At 37.5% G+C, this 19,275-nt stretch overlaps 2 protein-coding genes across 3 annotated transcripts in view; one reads left to right on the top strand and one right to left on the bottom strand.

The window, feature by feature from the left end:
- ppp1r9ba (protein phosphatase 1, regulatory subunit 9Ba) overlaps positions 1-16,311 on the top strand; it is a 49,661-nt gene extending 33,350 nt beyond the window's left edge. The window contains exons 6-11 of one of the 2 annotated variants that reach the window (XM_065277792.2): positions 168-303; positions 8,902-9,045; positions 9,133-9,186; positions 9,296-9,525; positions 10,667-10,763; positions 10,859-16,311. In XM_065277792.2, the coding sequence (XP_065133864.2) occupies positions 168-303; positions 8,902-9,045; positions 9,133-9,186; positions 9,296-9,525; positions 10,667-10,763; positions 10,859-10,912 (715 nt within the window). In that variant the 3' untranslated portion in view covers positions 10,913-16,311. Of the gene's footprint in view, positions 1-167; positions 304-8,898; positions 9,046-9,132; positions 9,187-9,295; positions 9,526-10,666; positions 10,764-10,858 lie in introns of both variants that reach the window. The other variant, XM_065277791.2, reaches the window with a different exon arrangement.
- Positions 15,074-19,275, bottom strand: part of rapgefl1 (Rap guanine nucleotide exchange factor (GEF)-like 1) — a 43,113-nt gene continuing 38,911 nt past the window's right edge. The window contains exon 15 of the mRNA XM_065252770.2: positions 15,074-16,648. Within this exon, the coding sequence (XP_065108842.1) occupies positions 16,524-16,648 (125 nt within the window). The 3' untranslated portion in view covers positions 15,074-16,523. The remainder of the gene's footprint in view (positions 16,649-19,275) is intronic.

Here is a 19,275-nt window from a genome sequence, read left to right as displayed (position 1 = left end):
CGTTACTAAGAAGTTGACAGTTGTTTGTTTTTTAAAAGAATGCTTAGACATTTGAAACGTAAATATTATTACCACTCGCAACGGCATAGACAATCCACCAGGCATTTGTATGTAATAAATCAGTCATGCTTCTGCTTTCCTGATTGGCTGGTGTTTTCTTGGTACAGGTTTGTGATAGGCCGGGAGAAGCCAGGGGAGCAGAGCGAGGTGGCCCAGCTGATACAGCAGACACTGGAGCAGGAGAAATGGCAGAGAGAAATGATGGAGCAACGCTACAATCCCTACATGGAGGAGGACGAAGAGGTGAAGTCTTTAACAAGTAACAGTTTGTCAATGAGCAACAACAAAACAGGTTTCCTGTGCTAATGTGTTTTCTAATACAATATTCTCTACGTCATTGCTCTCTAATACATCTTAAATGCAAAATTCGACATGGATTTTAAATCCATTATGATCACAAGATTATGCAAACTTTCAAATCCAATATTTTCTATACTATATTTTACTAATACAATAATTTTATAAGTTAAAGGGACACTCCACTTTTATGAAAATATGCTCATTTTCATGTAGGTGTATTTGTCACCTGTTTTTAAAAGATTAAGCCATGTGAAATAAAGGCTTTTTAACTTTTTCTATATCATTTGAGTGCCTTGGAGATTCTTTATATATTAAGGTAAAAATCAAATGTTTAACTCTAGGGGAGCTGGAAAATTAGCGCACACGTTTTTACTCCAGGCTTTGACTGGAAATCTGATGATCACAGGACTGTCATCACAGTCTTGCGCCAAGTTGCCATGTGTTTCGCAACTGTTTTTTGGGCTGAGTTGGCTTTAAGAAGCTATTTGTTTGTGTATTGAATTTTGTTATATAATATTTCTCCTTGTGTTTTGCTAAAACATATTTTAGATATGTTTAAATTTGTCCAACAAACTATACTTCAGTAAACAAATCATGTGGCCAGAAAGGTTAACAAAAGCCAACTCCGTTATGTAAACCACACTGAATTGTTATAAAAAACACATGGGGATGTGCATATTCCTCTGGTGCTATCAGCATTATTTCTGTGTCTCGAAAATGACTAAAATTACACTTTAAGAGCTCAGCTGCTAAAGGCGCTTAACAGCACTTCAGTCAAAAATGAGAACCGAATGCTCTCGCCCCGTTTTATACGTTCATCAAATACTTTCACTTCAAATCCGCTTAATCCCCACATAAGGCAATTCAAAAATACTGGTTTGTTGGCAGAAACCATTAAATGCCACAAGTTCAAGTGCTTGTAAGTATTTGGACCTGAATACAACCCAAAGGTGGCAGCCACATGTGGTATTTGAATTTTGACTTTCATCATTTGCAACATTTCTATGTGCATCTTTAGTGATTTTGCAGAAGTTTACTGTCTTGTCCAAAGAATTAGATCTTTATTAGAAGCGGAGGTTTTTGCCAAAAATGCTTGCATGCATTTGGAGAATTTTGCACCGAAAGACAGTCCAATTTTTTTAAATAACAATGAAATTATTAATGTGGAATTTGTACAAATAAGGCATTTCTATTATTGACTAAATTACTGTTCATTTCCATTAAATAGAAATTGCTTAATGTAAGCGGTAAGAGCCTTTTGTGCCCAGCAGTGGTGGCCGGTGACTTCATTTTTAGGGCGCACAATGCGAAGCTCGTCACAACATGTATGTAGCCCATCATTCAAAATATATGTTTTCGGCATTTCATGTGAACTTATGTGCGTCACGTGTAATGTCAAAATAAGTGCCTGCTGTAGACGCTTCGAAGGGGTTTATGATATTGCAAGATACTCGTTTAATCTCATGTGTAATTAGAGTTTAATGTTAAGTTAGTGTCTTGCGAGTATTTTGTTGACGTGAGTGTCTCTTTTATCATAAATCTTTTTGATGTGTGTGCAGCAGGCACTTATTTTGACAAGACACATGATGCAAATGGTTCACATGACGCAACAAACACATATTTTGAAATGAAGATTTTAAGTGCCTGCTGTAGACGCTTCGAAGGGGTTTATGATATTGCAAGATACTCGTTTAATCTCATGTGTAATTAGAGTTTAATGTTAAGTTAGTGTCTTGCGAGTATTTTGTTGACGTGAGTGTCTCTTTTATCATAAATCTTTTTGATGTGTGTGCAGCAGGCACTTATTTTGACAAGACACATGATGCAAATGGTTCACATGACGCAACAAACACATATTTTGAAATGACGAGCAACACACATGACACTCCGAACACATATTTTGAATTTGCGCCCCTCGGAAGAGAAGTCACCAGAGTGCCCTGAGAGCCGAGTACTTCCAGACAGGAGTCCTGTCATTGATATGATGAATGGTAATGCTGACTGCTATGAGATAGCTCTCTCTCCAGATGTTATAGATACCTGTAATGATAGGGAGTATGTGAGATTTATGTGGAAATTATATTTTACATGTTCCTGGCAATGTGTCTGAGGTATTCATTTTAAAATTCTCATAAATCATTCTGCCTTAAACATTTTTGTTCAACAGATTTAAATTACAATTGAAATGCGTTAATCCAGTTGTACCATATCATCATGCACTAATAATTGTAATTTTGGTTGGATTCAGTGTGATAGAAAAGCTCTTTGGGGTATTCTCCGTTAAGGGAATTATTCATGAAATCACAATTTTATATCTGTTTTAACCGCACTGCAGTACTCGCTCATGTGGCATGAAACGGTACGTCCTGTTCGCATCCCATAATTGTCTCCCGCATCTGCCCACGTCGTCGTGGCATGAAGAGAATTGATTAATAATTCAGTTGTTGAAGATTAGTTTGTTCTCACATTTGGTATTCCTGGAGATCTGGGTTGTGAGAGGACGGAGATCTGCCAGCTCGGCTCCCCCTCAGCCCGATCGCCTCCGCGAGCGCACGTCAGTCTGATGTTGTGTCAGTGTTTGAGAGACGCTGAAACAGACAGTTTGTCTGCTGCTTCACCCGCATGGCAAAGTTCAGACGATCCCACAGGCTCTGGATTTGAAATGATGAGAGAACAGACAGAAAAAAACACATCTGGGAATCTTTAAAGCTTTTCTGTTGAATAATAATCTCTTATTTATGAGATAACAAATATATTTGTTCCTTTAGCTCAACTGTTAGAGCATTGCCATATGACGCAAATTTGATTAGAATAGTACTGTATTTTCCGGACTGTAAAGGGGGTCGCACACCGGCCGCACTGCTCAGCGTTGCGCTGCACCATGTCAAGTCGCATCAAGGACAACTCGGACGTATCGTAAACCGGAAGTGCACATTAAATAGCGCGAGTTTCGTCAGATAGCATCTACCTCAAAATGTAAAATATATACGTTAGCAGCCAATGTTAATCGTTAATGATTTTGGACAAATATGATGTTATTTAATGTTAAACTATGTGAGTTGCGCTCTGTGGCACAACTTCCTGACGGCGTATTCACACAGGGCGTCAGCGTTAACGCTTCCCATTCACTTTTAATGGGTGATGTCATGCGTTGCCAAACTGAATTGTGGATCCGTCGGCGCCGCGTCAGTGCCGTTGCTCGCCATTGCATTTCTCAAATTTTCAAGCGGCAACGCGTGTGTCAGCCAATCAGATCGCCTTATGCAAATAACCTAGGCAGAGCCAGCCAATTACGTTTATGGAAGAACGTAGCATGTGTAGCGGCCACTGTGATTGGCTGTTGGCCACGCTTCAGACAAGCCTTCCGTTAAGCGTTAACCCTTACGCCCGTGTGAATGTACCGTGAGTCATAGCCTGTCGGCGCCGGTGTGCGTATACTCATAGAAAGCAATGTGGTCGAGCTTTTAGGAGCGGCGCGGCACTGAGCTGCGCGTCCTGTGTGCAACCTCCTTAAATCTCACTTTTTTCATAGTTTGGTGGGTCCTGGAACTTCTAGTCAGGTGCGACTTATACGTCAAAATTATTTCATATGAACCAAGAGAAACCATTACCGTCTACAGCCGCGAGAGTCCGCTATATGCTGCTCTTGTATTTATGTAATTCAATGGATTCAGTTATGTGGAATGACTTTGGGACCTTTTTATGAACTTGATTTGGCTTGTCGTGTTAATTTAGCCTATTCAGCCTCTCAGGTATGTTCAGTATGCTATTGTGTATCGTGTAAATAACTGTTTATGTTACTTTAACATGTACTGACACCTATTCAGCCTGTTGTCCTGTGCTATTGTTTAGTTGAATAACTTGCCTTTCCAGATTAAATGTCTGTTCTTTGGCTTGGATTTTGTGAAATCATTTTCGAAATAAATGCAACTTATAGTCCAGTGCGACTTTTATATATGTTTTTTTCCTTTTCAAAACCCATTTTTGACTGATGCGAATTATATTTCAGAGCGACTTGTAGTGCGGAAAATATGATATGCACATTTTTACTCACTTTTAGATATAAACTACTGAACCTAAACCTAAAAGCTTGAGAATGCTCATTTACAAGAAAATATGTCATACCGGCAAAGGGTTTTGCATATGAGCCAGAGCTACTCATATGTTACATCTACTTTCCTTGTAAATATTAGTTATAACACATCATGAACATTTACCACAGGGCAGATTATCAGTAATGGGAACAAAAAGGATCGAGGAACTAAGAGTTTCTGTCATATGTGTCATAAAGTGAATGTCCACATGGTTCCTTCAACCAGACCGGAAGTCATTGCGTGGGAGTTTGCCTTGCTTCTGTCCCAACATGGAGAGGAAGTGCATTGTTAGGGGATTGTTTGTAATAGTGGTGTGTTTGCAATGACTCTGAAGTGTCGGGTGTGTGGGAGTCTTTGGGGTCAGTAATTGCGGTTTGGGATAGTTGTTTTATTTTCAGATGTTTTGCGGTGCTGAATACAGAAAAGACATGATTGTGTGCACATGTTATTGTTTGTTTATGATCCAAAATAGCCTTCAGAGTCCTGACAGCTTCTAGATCATTATAATGTGATGCATGAATGTATAAAGCAGCTGCAGTTTTCTCTGTCTACTCTTGATTTAATCGTCCTGCTCCCCCACAATTCAAAATGGTGGTTGGCCAGTTACAAGGTTTTAATGATGTCCTGGCACGCTTGCTCCCCTTGATCCAATAGGTTTTGGTTTAGCTCAACCCTGACACCTGGTGGTCACCCAGTGATAAACTTTACTAATGAGACCAATTCTTGTCCTGAGACCAATAAAATGACTTAACTTATAGCTGGTTTAAATGACATCAGTGCTGTGTCCGAAATCGCCTACTTCCATACTATATACTATGCAAAAGAAGTAGGCAAGGCAATTAGTTCGTCAGAATTCATACTCAAAAAACTGTATTCGGAATGTACCTGGATGACCTTTTGCTTCCGGCAAGATTTTGAAATGTGCATTCAAATGGACACTTTACTGTCCCATGAGCCCCTGAGAGAGAAGTCACCCAACGATGCAGAAGAAGAGGCGTTGGCATATTCAAAAGACAGCGTCAGACAGCGATACCGTGGCTCTGTCCAAATGTAAATACATAACAGATGTTCCTTGTGGTTAAATTGTGCTTGTTTAACATCATCCAAGTAAACATCTCCCTTGTTGTTATGACGACGTATGTCACTTGATGTATCAGCATGGCGGATGAAGTACGCCCAAATTTCATTCGTACTATCCATATTCATACCATCTAATTCAGTACCTATTGTCACAGTAGGCAATTTCGGACGCTGGGCAGGATTTGCATTTTAACTGTTATAGTATTACGGATTAGACCGTCATCATAGTATGTTATGATTAGTATGTCAGAGGGTGCTTACTTTTTCTTGTTGATTTTAGGTATACATGCATGTAATTTCTTTAAATTACCCATAAGGTATGTGATTGAACAGTTTATATATGATATCAAGATGCAATTTCATAATGCAGTATTAGCATGGTCTCAGAAGTATACATACTAGCATATTTGCTATGAGACTTACTTATATGCAAATTGGGATTTTTGTCCTGCATATGTTTAAAGCGACACTCCACTTTTTATGAAAATATTCTAATTTTCCAGCTCCCCTAGAGTTAAACATTTGATTTTTACCATTTTGGAATTCATTCAGCTGATCTCCGGGTCTGGCGGTACCACTTTTAGCATAGCTTAGCATAATCCATTGAATCTGATTAGACCAATAGCAACGCACTAAAAAATAACCAAAGAGTTCAGATATTTTTCTTATTTAAAACTTGACTCTTCTGTAGTTACATCATGTACTAAGACCAACAGAAAATTAAAAGTTGTGATTTTCTAGGCCGATATGGCTAGGAACTATACTCTCATTCTGGCGTAATAATCAATGACTTTGCTGCCGTAACATGGCTGCAGCAGGCGTAGTGATATTACGTAGTGCCCGAAAATAGTCCCCTGCTATTGAAAGATACTAGGGGTGGGAATCGCTTGGACCCTCATGAATCGATTCAGAATCGATTCTTAGGGTCCCGATTCGATTCAGAATCGATTCTTGACGTACTAATTTGCATATCTGTGACGTCATTACGTCGCATTTGCTTTCAAAGCCAGGTTAATGTTTGCGCTTTTGCTAGTCTCTGAACTGTCATATACTGTACTTTAATGCAACTAGGGATAAATAATGTCATTCTTATATACATACATGTGTTGTTTCTGTTGTAAGACATTAAAACCAGTAAAAATATAAATTTAACGTGACATATTAATTCTATATGTTAACCGGCATTAACTTCCACGAACGTTAAGCGTCTAATCATCATCATTATACACAGTGATTGGCAGTATTACTGTATTTATAGAATGCAGCGCACCCAGCGACTGAATAACAAACTATGTGCATATTTTTACAGAAGTATATTCATGTTATATCTAAACAGTCTGCGGATGGTTTAGGGCAGGCAGGGGTGTACCACGCGCAAAATTGTCATTATGGTCTTTTGGAGTAATTGTGAAACATGCAGGTCTTTTTGAGTTGCTGCGCCTTTCTTCTCAAATGTGTTTTGCCATGCCACTGCAGCTCACGCAGTTCCTGATTCACACGTACGGTGTGTGTGAGCGAGCAAACGAGAGGGAGAGAGAGGCAGCGTAGCGCTGATTTGTATGCTTCTAATACTGTTAGTTTCACTAAACCGCATCTCCGCTATTTTAAGGAGTACTCTCTCCGCTATTTTAAGGAGTACTCGACATGTACGCAAGGATTTTTTTTAAAACTCCTCAAAAAGAATAGATTCATGGTGACAGCCCTAAATTCAATGTAGAGATATATGCAGTATAGTCCTACAAGCATTTAAAGTGTTCTTTCTCTTCTGCTCTTGTAAGCTCGGCTATGCGCTCCTGCAGGGCGCGCTCTCTTAAGTTGTCCGTGTGCATCACCGCTCCCCCAGTTGAGTTCCGCCTTTTGGTTCTGATAACGTGACGTTATTTTGTAAACTAACATTTAAGAATCGATTCTTGACATTTGTGAATCGATTCAGAATCGGCCCACGTCCGAATCGCGATTCATCTAAGAATCGATTTTTTTGCCCACCCCTAAAAGATACTAAGGGGACTATTTTTGGCTGCTGTTTAATATCGCGGTTGCAAAAGTGGAGTGTCCCTTTAATTTTGTTACTCTGTCCTTACCTTCTAGGAATAATTTACCCAAAAAAAGAAAATTAGCCCATATTTTACCATCCTAGGTGTATATAACTTTTCTCTTTCAGCCAAACACAGTTGTATTATATAAAATAGTAGTTATATAAAATATGAAATCCTGTCCTCATCTTTATAATGGCATTGGATAGTGCCCCATTTTTAAAGCTCCAAAACACGAATCCATCCATCAAAAACGAATCCATACGGTAATTAAATGTTTACTGAGGTGAAGCGATGGGATTTTGTTAGGTAGCGTTCATATTTCAAACTTTATAAACTACTGCCGTATGCACTTTTATGAGAGTTGGGGTCAGGCTGGAGGCTGACCTTTGACCAAACTTTACAAAAACCCATTTACCTCAGACGACATTTAATAACTGTGCGGATTAGGACATAACTCTGTGTTTGACAAAAAGATAAAAGTCATATACGCCCAGGTTTTTTTTAAGAGTGAGTTAATAAATCTGTCATTTTCATTTTGGGGTTAACTGCTCCTTTAAGTCCATTAGAGTATATATATATATATATATATCTTTTTCTATTTAATGGTGCATTGTGTAACTTATAGAAGGTTCTCTTGACAGAAATGCAATTTAATATTCATAACTATATTATCAGTGGTGTATAAAGACCTTACATAATGAACTGTATTATTATTATATTAGAATGAGCCGTTTTTATCTACATATACCGTGGGTCCCCTTACACAGTAGTACATTTTGTGCCTTCATGTTTGTACAGTAGCCTCAGAGGATGGCGTGTTTTTCCTATAGTTGAAAAAAGTCAACTTCATTTTATAAGTTGAAGCAACTCATCTCTTGTCAAAATAAATAATAGTAAGTTGACATGACTTGTAAATCTGAGTTGATTCAACAAAAAATTGAGGCAGCAAATAATTTTTTACAGTGTATGCGTTTTGAAAGGAAGGGGTGAGCTGGGGACTGAGTTGTTGGTTGCAATTCACAGTCTCACCACTAGATGCCGCTAAAATCAACAGAGTGGACCTTTAACTATAAAATGGTTTTAAAGTTAAATAAATCAAATACTTTGTGTTAAACCAACTGATAATTAATGTATAATGTAGCACTCGAAAGATGAATAGGGCAGATCACTGGTAGATATGCATGAAACATTTTGATGTATTGGTTTTAAACACTCATACAGAATGAATGGGTCTTTTTCAGCTCTACTGCAATGATTTATTCTCAGGCTGACAGTGTTTGTTCATTCATCACATGATTCACTGTCTGATCTCCAATGTTTTTCTCCAGCAGACGGGTGAATACGCCACAGACGAGGAGGAAGAGATGAGTCCCATGTTCCCCAACGCCATTGAAGTCTTTGACCTGGCTGAGAATGAGGACATGCTCTCTCCTGTGGAGATGGACCCAGAGAAACTTTCACACAAGTTTAAGGAGGTCAGTGTGAACCTGCATTGCATAAACTTTCTATTCAAATATATCGATCAACCTTGCACCGTGAGCATGAAAATCTCTTCCCTACAGCTCCAGATTAAGCATGCTGTAACCCAGGCTGAGATCCAACAGCTCAAGAAAAAGGTATGACATCTTTTTTACTGTACTATACAGTAGATGGACATACAGTACTGTTATTTGCATTTTGGTTAGTTTGCCCTCGTTGTGACAAGGTCTTTCATTCTCTCTCCAGCTGGCTCACGCTGAGCAGGATAAGCTCCGCTGGAGGATGGAGAAAGCTCAGCTGGAGCAGACGGTGAGGGAGAATAAGGAGCGGATGGAGAAGTTGGAGGGGTATTGGATGGAGGCCCAAAGCTTGTGCCAGGCGGTAGATGAGCACCTGAAGGAGACGCAGACGCAGTATCAGGCACTGGAGCGCAAGTACAGCAAAGCCAAACGCCTCATCAAAGAGTACCAGCAGAAGTGAGTGCGAGGGATTGTGGGTAATGAATGAGTCTGGCTCTGTGTAAGGACTTCAGTGATGCACACTTGGTTTTGAAGAAATAAATAAGCTCTGTGCTTGTTAAATATTTGCACTAAATACAGGGTTCCCAAGGGTCCTTGAAAGTTTGTGAGTCTGGGGAAAAAATGTAAGAGCCTGGGATGTTTTTGAAAATATACTTACATAGATACAGGTCACTGAAAGTGCTTGAATCTATTTTATGCAAGAAGTTTTCTGGAAAAAAATCCATATTATTCCCTGTGTAGTGTAGGATAATATCATAAAAATTCTAGACTTTTTAACCACACGTGCTAAACTGTTCACTTTAAATGCTTATATCTTCTGTATGCGAATGTTGATTCATACCAAAATGCTTTTTTGCATAGTTGTGTTTGACACATGAAAACGTCTCGGGTTACGTATGTAGCTGTTGTTCTCTGAGAAGGGAACGAGACGCTGCGTCTCCCTTGCCATACTTCATGCGTCCCTGTAATGCCGTCTTAGGCAATATTTCAGATAGCGATATACTTCCTGGCTCCCGCGTCACCCTGTCTTTGTGGTTAAGCCTTACCATTGGTTGAATTTGATATACACATTCAGACGCACTAACCCTTGGAGGCGTCCCCAAAGTGTCACCGCAGTGACGCAGCACAAGTTCCCTCGAAAGGGAACAGTAACAATGTATCTTAAAATGTAACACGATGTAACCTTACTCTCACTTGAAATGTGTCCCCACATTTAGTCCTTGAATTTGAGGGTATTGGTCCTTGAAAGTTCCTTGAATTTGAAGTTAACTAAGGTGAGGGAACCCTGTAAATAGATAAACAAAGTAAAAGTAGAGGGGTTGTATAATTTGTAGAACAGTTTGTCACATATGAATATACAAATTAGTCCTTGTCTCCATTGTTTCGCATTGGCTGTTTTTTCTTTAATATTCAGTCTGAGTCATCCATAAAAAAAACATTTTAAATAAAATTTTAGTTTTTTAATGAAATAAATATGTTTGGCACAACAATATTTTTGTTTACAAAAGTCATTTTTAAATTTTTAAGATTATGGGTAAAATGTCTCATTCAGTTATTTCCAGGCTTTTGACCTGTATGTGTTTGTGTTTTAACACAGAGAAATTGAGTATCTAAAAAAAGAAACTGCTCAGCGCAGAGCACAAGAAGAAACCGAGGCCAGTCACAAGGTGGAGACAGAAAACCTCCAGGAGAAGGTGTGTGTGTGTCATTTTGAAAATCTCATATCACTTTATTGTAATTTGGTCACACGCTGGGTTGTCTTCATGATTTGTGCGTGCATTCCTCTTAGATTACCGACTTGGAGTCAAAAGTGGGCGCTTTGAAGAACCTGGAGCCTTCGTAAGCTTTCCATCGAGGGGAAGTGATGCAGCGAACGAAAGAACCCCGCCCACTCTACGCCCCGCCCACATTCTCCCTCTGTGACCTGAAGCCGAACTGACGAACTGCAGGAAACACGGTGAGGTGGAGTTATCGGGAAACGGGAGTGGACAAACCAAACACACAAACACTGTACCAGACGCTTGACGGACGTCTACCCATCAGGCCCTTTTTTTATATAGCCATTTAGTCACGATTTTCTTGTTTCTTTTTAAGCGTCCTTAAAAGTATCGCAGGCCTATCTTCACTCGGCAGGAATGTAGTCTCCGAACGTCTCCCGTTAATGGAACTCGTAACGCTTTTCAGCAAAAGCTTGTGCACAGACAGTACGGACGTCACCTTTTCCCATGCGCGCGCCGTTAATCAGGAGACGATCGAAGCGAGGGGCGGTCTGTATAGCAGCGATTGACGAACTGTTTGTATATATTCTTGCATATATTTAAATATTAAAAACGCTTAAGCAATGTGCCCAGGGGGGAGAAGGGGGTAAGTGCTTTTACCTTTTCACATAAAGGCAAGCAAGTTGTTTTCCATTTTTGCATGGACAAAATTTGCAAGCAGTGTGTGATGGGGGCAAGCTTGACTTTTAGTTTTAGCATTCAGGGGCTTCTTGTGTTTGCATTCTGTAAAAAAAAAATGTTAGGGAAACTGTGTTGAATGAATTGGGGATTGTGGGTAATCATTTTAGCACAGAGGAAGTATCAGTAACTGTCAGAGGTCACAGTGTGCCTCTCCGAATCCTTAAAGTATTGGCCATCTCTCACATTAGTTAAAGGTGCAATGTGGGACTTTTATAAGGATCTCTTGACAGAATTGCAATATAATATACATAACTATATTATTAGCGGTGTATGAAGACGTTACATAATGAACTGTATTGTTTTTATTACCTTGGAATGAGCCGTTTTTATCTACTGTACATACATCGTGAGTCTCCATACATGGAAGTTGCTACCATGTTTCTACAGTAGCCCTAAATGGACAAACTGCTCTACAGAGCGCGTTTCGTACTTACATTGTTTCAGACGATGTAGAAACATACCGCTTCTCTTAGTGTTTCGAAATTGAGGTTGGTTGCAATACGCAATCTCACCGCTAGATGTCGCTAAAACTCCACATTACACCTTTAAGCAAACTATATCTATGAGACTTTATGTTCAAAGAAAGAGTTATGGATTAGAAATATAACCCTGTTTAGCAGTCTCTAACTGTGTTTACTCACAAATGCATTGGTCTGTGGAGACAGTAAACCAATTTAAACTGCAGAGAGTCCAGGAGAATTGGTAGCTTGTTATTCTCTTCCTGCAGAGCATGGATTGATCAGTATTATTATGATGCGGTTTACCTTTTAGCTTTTTTTGTAGTGTTATAAGCCACAAATGTATGTCTAATTTTTTTTTTAATAATTGTACTCCTGGAAAAACTGGAATTTTGACGGGAAATGATGAAGGGAGCTTGTGGCTACTTTTGATTGAGATTCTGCAACTTAAATACAGTGCTGGTCTCAGATCAGCATTCTTCCTAAACGTAGTTACACACATACTGTATGTGACCCTGTCTGTGACTAAAATCTGAGGCTAGGAGCATCAACGTCTTTGACATTACCTTACTCAAGTTCAAGGTTATATTTTCACAGAATGCAGAAGTTGATTTATGTAGAAAAAAATGACATTTTGGCACTTTCACAGGCAGGGTCACATATTTGAGCCTCATTCATTCAACACAAGTTTCACTATGAATTGTTAAATTATTCTTAAATCATTGCATTGGATTCAGTGTAAGGATAGTTTTGAGATGATTACCTGAACGGTCATTTTCAAGAATTTTATTTTATTTTTTTTTTCAGTTGGATCTGATAGCTGTGTTGTGTTCTTATCAGTGTTTTACATCAGTATGCGATTCAAAGAGAAAAAAATATTATGTCTGGGTTTACTAAATGCAGTATTGAAAAAGGAATTTTAATGTGGTCAGAGATTCGTTTTAACATAATTTTCCTTAACTTTTAGTATTTACTTTATTTTATTTACGATATTTAAAAATGTTAAAGGATTAATGATAAGGATAATGAAAATGCAGACCATGAGGTTGAGTTCTTTTAAATAATAGAAAAAAGATTTAAAAATAACTTTGAACAAATCCTTAATTTAATTTCCCAAAATCAATTATTTTAAAATTGCAGTTTGTGAAGTTAAAGTGTGTAAAGACAATTGCTTTTTTTCAGTTGTCTCCACACATTAAGATGGGATAGAAGAAAAAAACTCTTGGCTTTACAGTTCATTTAATATCTTAAAAAAGGAGTACAAGCATTGAATGAAAACTATATTTCACTTTAGTGTGAGATCTTTAAAGGTGATTATTTCTTTTTGTTGATTTTGACCACAGTTTTATCCTCAAACATGAACAATTTTTTTTTTGAGAAACTTTAACTGTAAGGATTTTGAGTCATTCCACAATTATCCCAAAAATGTTTCTTCTTCATTAGTGTGTTGAAAGGAAATCTAACGTGATGATCATATTTTCTATGTACAGTTTGCTTTAATCTCTTTGGTTGCAGTTGAATTATTTTTGTAACCCTGTTACACTGTAGGAACAAGCAAATCAATGGATGAAATCTTTAAATCTTATGAACGCTTTTCAGTTTCATACCTTTAGCTTAGCTTAGACTAGCTGCTGCCTTTAATGAAATGAAATTGCTTCCATGTACAGAAAAGGACTTGGTCTTGCACTCACTGGCTGTATCGAATCATCTTTGGTGTCCGTAGTTTATTTAACATGACATCTAATAAAGTCAACACACAATAACTTCAACGATGACGTTCTGCTTGTAGCTATAATGGGGAAATGGCTACAATGCGGTTGTTGTGCATTGTAATTGGTTTTATGATTTTATAGTTGGTTTACAAACATGTGATTTTATTACCTGATTCAGGTTCTGTTTTTACCCCGCCGTGTAAATTGCTACGATTCAGAGGAAGACGTTCGTTTGAAGTAAGCGTCATAATGTTGCATAATTGCTGTCATTATTAATAAATGCAGAAATGTGCTGATCAGCAGTATTAAACCATGTCAGTTTTAAAAATCACTGTGTGAATTGGTTTTATTTGATGTTTCTGTCACTTTACAGCAGATGAGTTTCCTTCAAGATTCTTAAAATATATTACACTAAATATAAGTACAGTATTTGACCCTGTCTGTGAAAACTAAAGTCTTATAATCGAATTCTGAGATAATGAGCATCAAAGTTTGCTATATTTTTACTATGATTTCAATCCTTGACTTGGTCAATATTAAATATATCAAGGTTATATGTTCACAGAATTGTTTTACATTATGTGGTATGATTTTATGTTGAAAACAGCAAATCTAAAAAAAAGACTTTAGCTGGGTTTTTACAGGCAGGGTCGTATATAATTCTAATTTATATAGTAAAGACCAATAAAGTGCTGTGATGTGGTGTTTATTTTGATTTACCCAGGTCAAAATAAAGTGCACTTGAATGTACTAAAATATACTTAAATACCAACAAGTAAAATTTTTTTACTGAACATTGATATTTTTGTGCTAAATATAAGTGTAAAATTTATACACTAGAAATATACTACAAGGGTGACCATACGTGCCATTCTTCCCGGACGTGTCCTGGCCAGGATTTCGGGTGCGTCATCCGGAAGTCGCCGCATTTGTCATTGAAATTTTACTTGGGTGAACTCCATTAACCCTTTTGCTTTTTAATGTGGTCTTACTGTAAATGGTTCCTTAAAGCATCTCATATCGAAAGATTTAACCTCTCACAGCAAACCATGAGCTATCCTCATTGTTATCCATGTTGCTCCAGTTTGCTTGTAGTGAATGCTGTAGTAAGTTCAATGTAAAAAGTAAAAGTTAGATTAACTTAAAAAAATTACTGCAATTGGTAAAACTTAAAAATGTAAGGTTTTTTTACTTTTTTGATTTTCTCACTTTAAAAATGCAAGCTTTTTCTACATGCATTTTGCACTTAAAGTGAGAAAATTGAAGTTGAAAATAGTAAAAGTTTTTAGCTGTTACTGCTTACTTGCTGTATGTACTTGCAGTTATCACACGCATGCATCCACACAAACACTTACTGGTATCTGAAACAGTGTGGATCAGTTGCTCATCACAAGAGGCTTTATTTTAGATGCATCTTTGTCGCATATTAAGAAAGTGGGCGGGGCAGCATCTTCTGCCCCGTCCTCTTGTCTTTCATCGGACATGTCTGAGTTTCAGAGAATCGCACTGTAAACACGGACTTCTGTACAAAACCAAAAACAACATGGAATACCCGCTTTAAAAAGATTCAACTAAAACAAGTCAACTAATAAAAACAGCAGAATCCAACTAAACCACCTACATGCTGTACAATTTATCCATTGCAAACAACGCAAAACAAAACGATGCAACCGAAACAGAGGATATATGTACAAGTCGTATGTAAAGGATAAAAAAATGATATCAAAACGAAACAACGCAAACAGCAAATATACTATACAATTCTTTCATCTTAAACCTCAGACTCTGTCTGGGTCGTCATCTTTTAAACTGTACACGTACGTTTTTTCTTCGATTTACAAAACAAATATTCTTCTTGAGAGTCCTTCTCATAGCTCTTACATAAAATAGAGTCATATTAATATTTATTTTGCTATTTACAAGACGCATGTACAGTGAAGCCTTACAGGCATTCTCTTGTATGACCTCGGGATGAGATCTTGAGAGAGTCCAATCCAAGACAAGTCGATCCGTACAGAGGCCATTTAGTCTTTTTAGCTTATGATAATTCAAAAAAATAAAAATAAATTATTGCCGGGGTGTACTGGGACAAAGTGCTTGACTGTAAAGTTTGGGTTGGGTTTATAAATCATGAAAGGTTGTGAAGAAGCTGAAATACTGCATTTGGTCATTATTTTGGTTTTTAATCAATATAAGAGTGACTAATAATGATATTTGGCTTTTGTGGGTGTCGTGTAGTCTTCAGATGAATCTCTTCAGACTTATTTACATGTACGCCATGAGAAGATTCTGTACGTATAAGCTGGTCTTGGATTTTGGACTCTTTTGATGGCTGGGGATCCATTATATGTACAGAACATGAGGGTTGAAATAAGTGCCAGGGGTAGGTGGGAAGACCAAAGGTCGAAATTCACGAGGTCAGATTGTCTAATGTTTTAAGGGATGTCTGGGATAAGAGCTGTATGGTCAAATCGGTCTGTTCCGGATTAAAAGTTCAAATATTAGCTATTTTTAACCTGGTGACCCAGTTGGGTGTCAGTTTGGTTCAGTTCAACTGATGGCAGTGCAATCGAACGAGTTTCCCCTCAGCTGAGAATGGCAAAACAGCAGAAAATGGCAAAAAATCTCCACGTGTGGTGATACTTTACATTGACACACATTCACTTCGAATCACAATTCACACCATTTTCATGAAACGTTCTCCTGGGTAAACGTGAGATGATTGACAGCCCAGCTGGGTTGATCTGTGATTATGAAGAATGGGGTGTGTCTGGGGTTTATTGAAGAGAACAAGATGTCGTGTAGATATGGCTTGTAGGTCAGCTTCACATGTCTTTTGGTTCCAGCTTGCTGGACATCTCGAACAGCAGGTTCTGATTGTCGATGACCTGCAGCTGCCTCACGTACGCTTTTGTCTGGAGGTAAGAGGGGGAGGGCTCGGCCTCCAATGCTGTGAAAAAGAATAAAAAAAGATACAGAAGAAATCCATTAGAGCTAGTGAAAGCGAGAAAGCTGTTAAAGAAATTGAGGTATTTTGGTATTTTTCCATGACCTTTTCAATCTTTTGCTAGATGAGACTCTGTATTATTTACTGTAAGACTGCTTTTGCCACGATACCAAATTGTGAAAAGTACTACGAAATGAATTTTTTAAATGTATTTTCATTCACTGTGAGTTTTAGTGAATCATTTAGACCAATTTGAGAATGTGTTCATTAAAGTCTCCCTGTAGTCAAAAATTGAATCATTTAAAAATACATCTTTGAGCATCATAAACATTTTACCTGTCAGTAATTTCTTCATGATTTAAAACAGCTTGAATGTAACTCTAAACCCTTGCCCACCTATATGTGGAGCTATGAATATGCAAATCAGTCACTGCCTTTACTCAAAGGCACAGTTCAAAACATAGATATGAATATGCTAATTAGTCCCCGCCTCCACTCTTTCAAAACACCTCGGACCATAGATATATATGTAAATAGATGCTACATTCGGCAGTTTCAGTCACATAACTTTCATAAGTTCGGTTTCACACAATGCATACGTGAACTGTACGTTGGCGGCACTATTTTTTGCGCTGATTTTAACAGGTTTTATTACACAGCTCTCTAAAATGCTAGATTCTGATTGGCCAGTTGAGACATTCCAAGGTTTGTTTTTTTCAGATAACAATCGCTCAAAACTGTTATTACTGCTGGAATGAGACGATACTAAACAATGGTGTTAAATGATGAATTTGTAGATGGCTTGTCTTAAAACATATATTTATAACACCACATAGACATATAAACAATATTAAAAACCTGATTTTCCCCACAGTGGTCCTTTAAATTAAATGAGAAATGATAAAGTCCAAAAACTGGACAACACTGACCTGTAGATTTAAATTGACATAAAAGCAATATTGAGCTCATAAATTATTTTAGAGCCAAAAATAACTACACTAAATAATGTTGGGTTGTTTCAACCTTACAATTAGGGTAATTTTATTTACTGGTTGGGTTTGTCTATATTTACACAATCATGGATTGAGAACAACCCAGCATTTCCATGACTTTAAAGGGGACATATTATGAAAATCTGGCTTTTTTCATGTTTAAGTGCTAATTGGGTCCCCACACTGAAAAAAACGATTCATTGCAAGTGGTTGCAATTAATTTATTTAAGCTACATTTAAACAAAAGTTTTTTGTTTTGCTTTGCTTTTCTAATTTTTCTTTTGTTTAAATGTAGCTTAAAGAAATTGACTGCAACCACTTACCTTAAAAAAATTGAGTAAATTGAATGAATCATTTTTTTTCAGTGCAGTGTCTCTATCAACCAAGAAAATGTGAAAAAGAACAACCCACTTTTGGTAAACCATTCTCTGCAAACACGTGAAAAAATAGCTCATTGAAATTTGGCTCCCCTTGTGATGTCAGAAGAGGATAATACCGCCCCTTAATCTGCACTATCCAACCACGGCACTGCCATTTAGTGCAGAGATCAACTCATTTGCACACCCAAAAGTGGCACATATTTGCACACGCTCGCAAAGTGGCAATGTTAACATGCTATAATAAATTATCTACATGATATTTTGTGCTAAAACATCAAATACGTACTCTGGGGACACCAAAGATTTATTTGACATCTTTAAAAAGTCTTGTAAAATTACACTGTTTAAAGATTTCATATTTTTAATGATTCTTTCAACAATTTCATTTAGTTAGTGTATTTACAACATTCAACTATGCTACTGAGTATCTGAAATTAATAACCCATGGTAATAATTTTGTTGACCACAAGGTGGAGTGGAAGAGCTAAGAGAGAGAGAGAGAGTTCTTAATCTTTTATTTTATTTCCATAACTTACTATCTCACTTTTAATTTTGCACTACATACTTTGTTTTATTTTTTACTTTTTTTCAATATTTCACACACAGCCCTGCTGCAAATGCTTTGGCGCTACAAATGTACAGTTTTGTCATGCCTAGTTAGCACACTTATATGGAAAATTGAAATGCAGAGAGAAAGACAGAGAGAGGTGACAGGAAAGAAAACACCTCTTTTGAGTAGCTATGAATAGCTGCACACGGTGCTCTCTGATCTTAAGAAAAAGGTGTCACCACGCCTCTGCATCAGATTCAGCTGTCAATCAAGTTCTGCTTGTAAGACGGCTGCTGCGCAGGTTAATGCAGATCTAAAAAAAGTTGTACTTTCATAGTGCAGGAAACCTAACAGATACTCATTATTCTATATATAATATGGATAGCATTGCTGATATAATTGGGTCTTGGAGTCTGTTATCTTGCCAAATCTGAATACAGTTTATGACACTGAAATCTCTACATGAGACATTTACGAGGTTTTTTATTCTTTTAAATAAAATTGAGAAGCATAGCAGAAGTTACATTATACTCTTGCCAAAACAACTTTTGCTAAAAGATTTGCTACAAATAAGTATCAAATAAATCACAAAACCGAGACCAGGTTTATGCTCATCCATCCTCTGACAGCATGAAGAGCATTACACAGTCATTAAGTCCAACAACTCCCACAAAGTTCATGCCAGATCTGAAGTAAACACTAACAGAA

Source organism: Paramisgurnus dabryanus, chromosome 3 (assembly GCF_030506205.2).
Source record: "Paramisgurnus dabryanus chromosome 3, PD_genome_1.1, whole genome shotgun sequence".
NCBI classification, from domain to species: domain Eukaryota; kingdom Metazoa; phylum Chordata; class Actinopteri; order Cypriniformes; family Cobitidae; genus Paramisgurnus; species Paramisgurnus dabryanus.
This window is presented reverse-complemented; position numbering and strand designations above follow the sequence as displayed.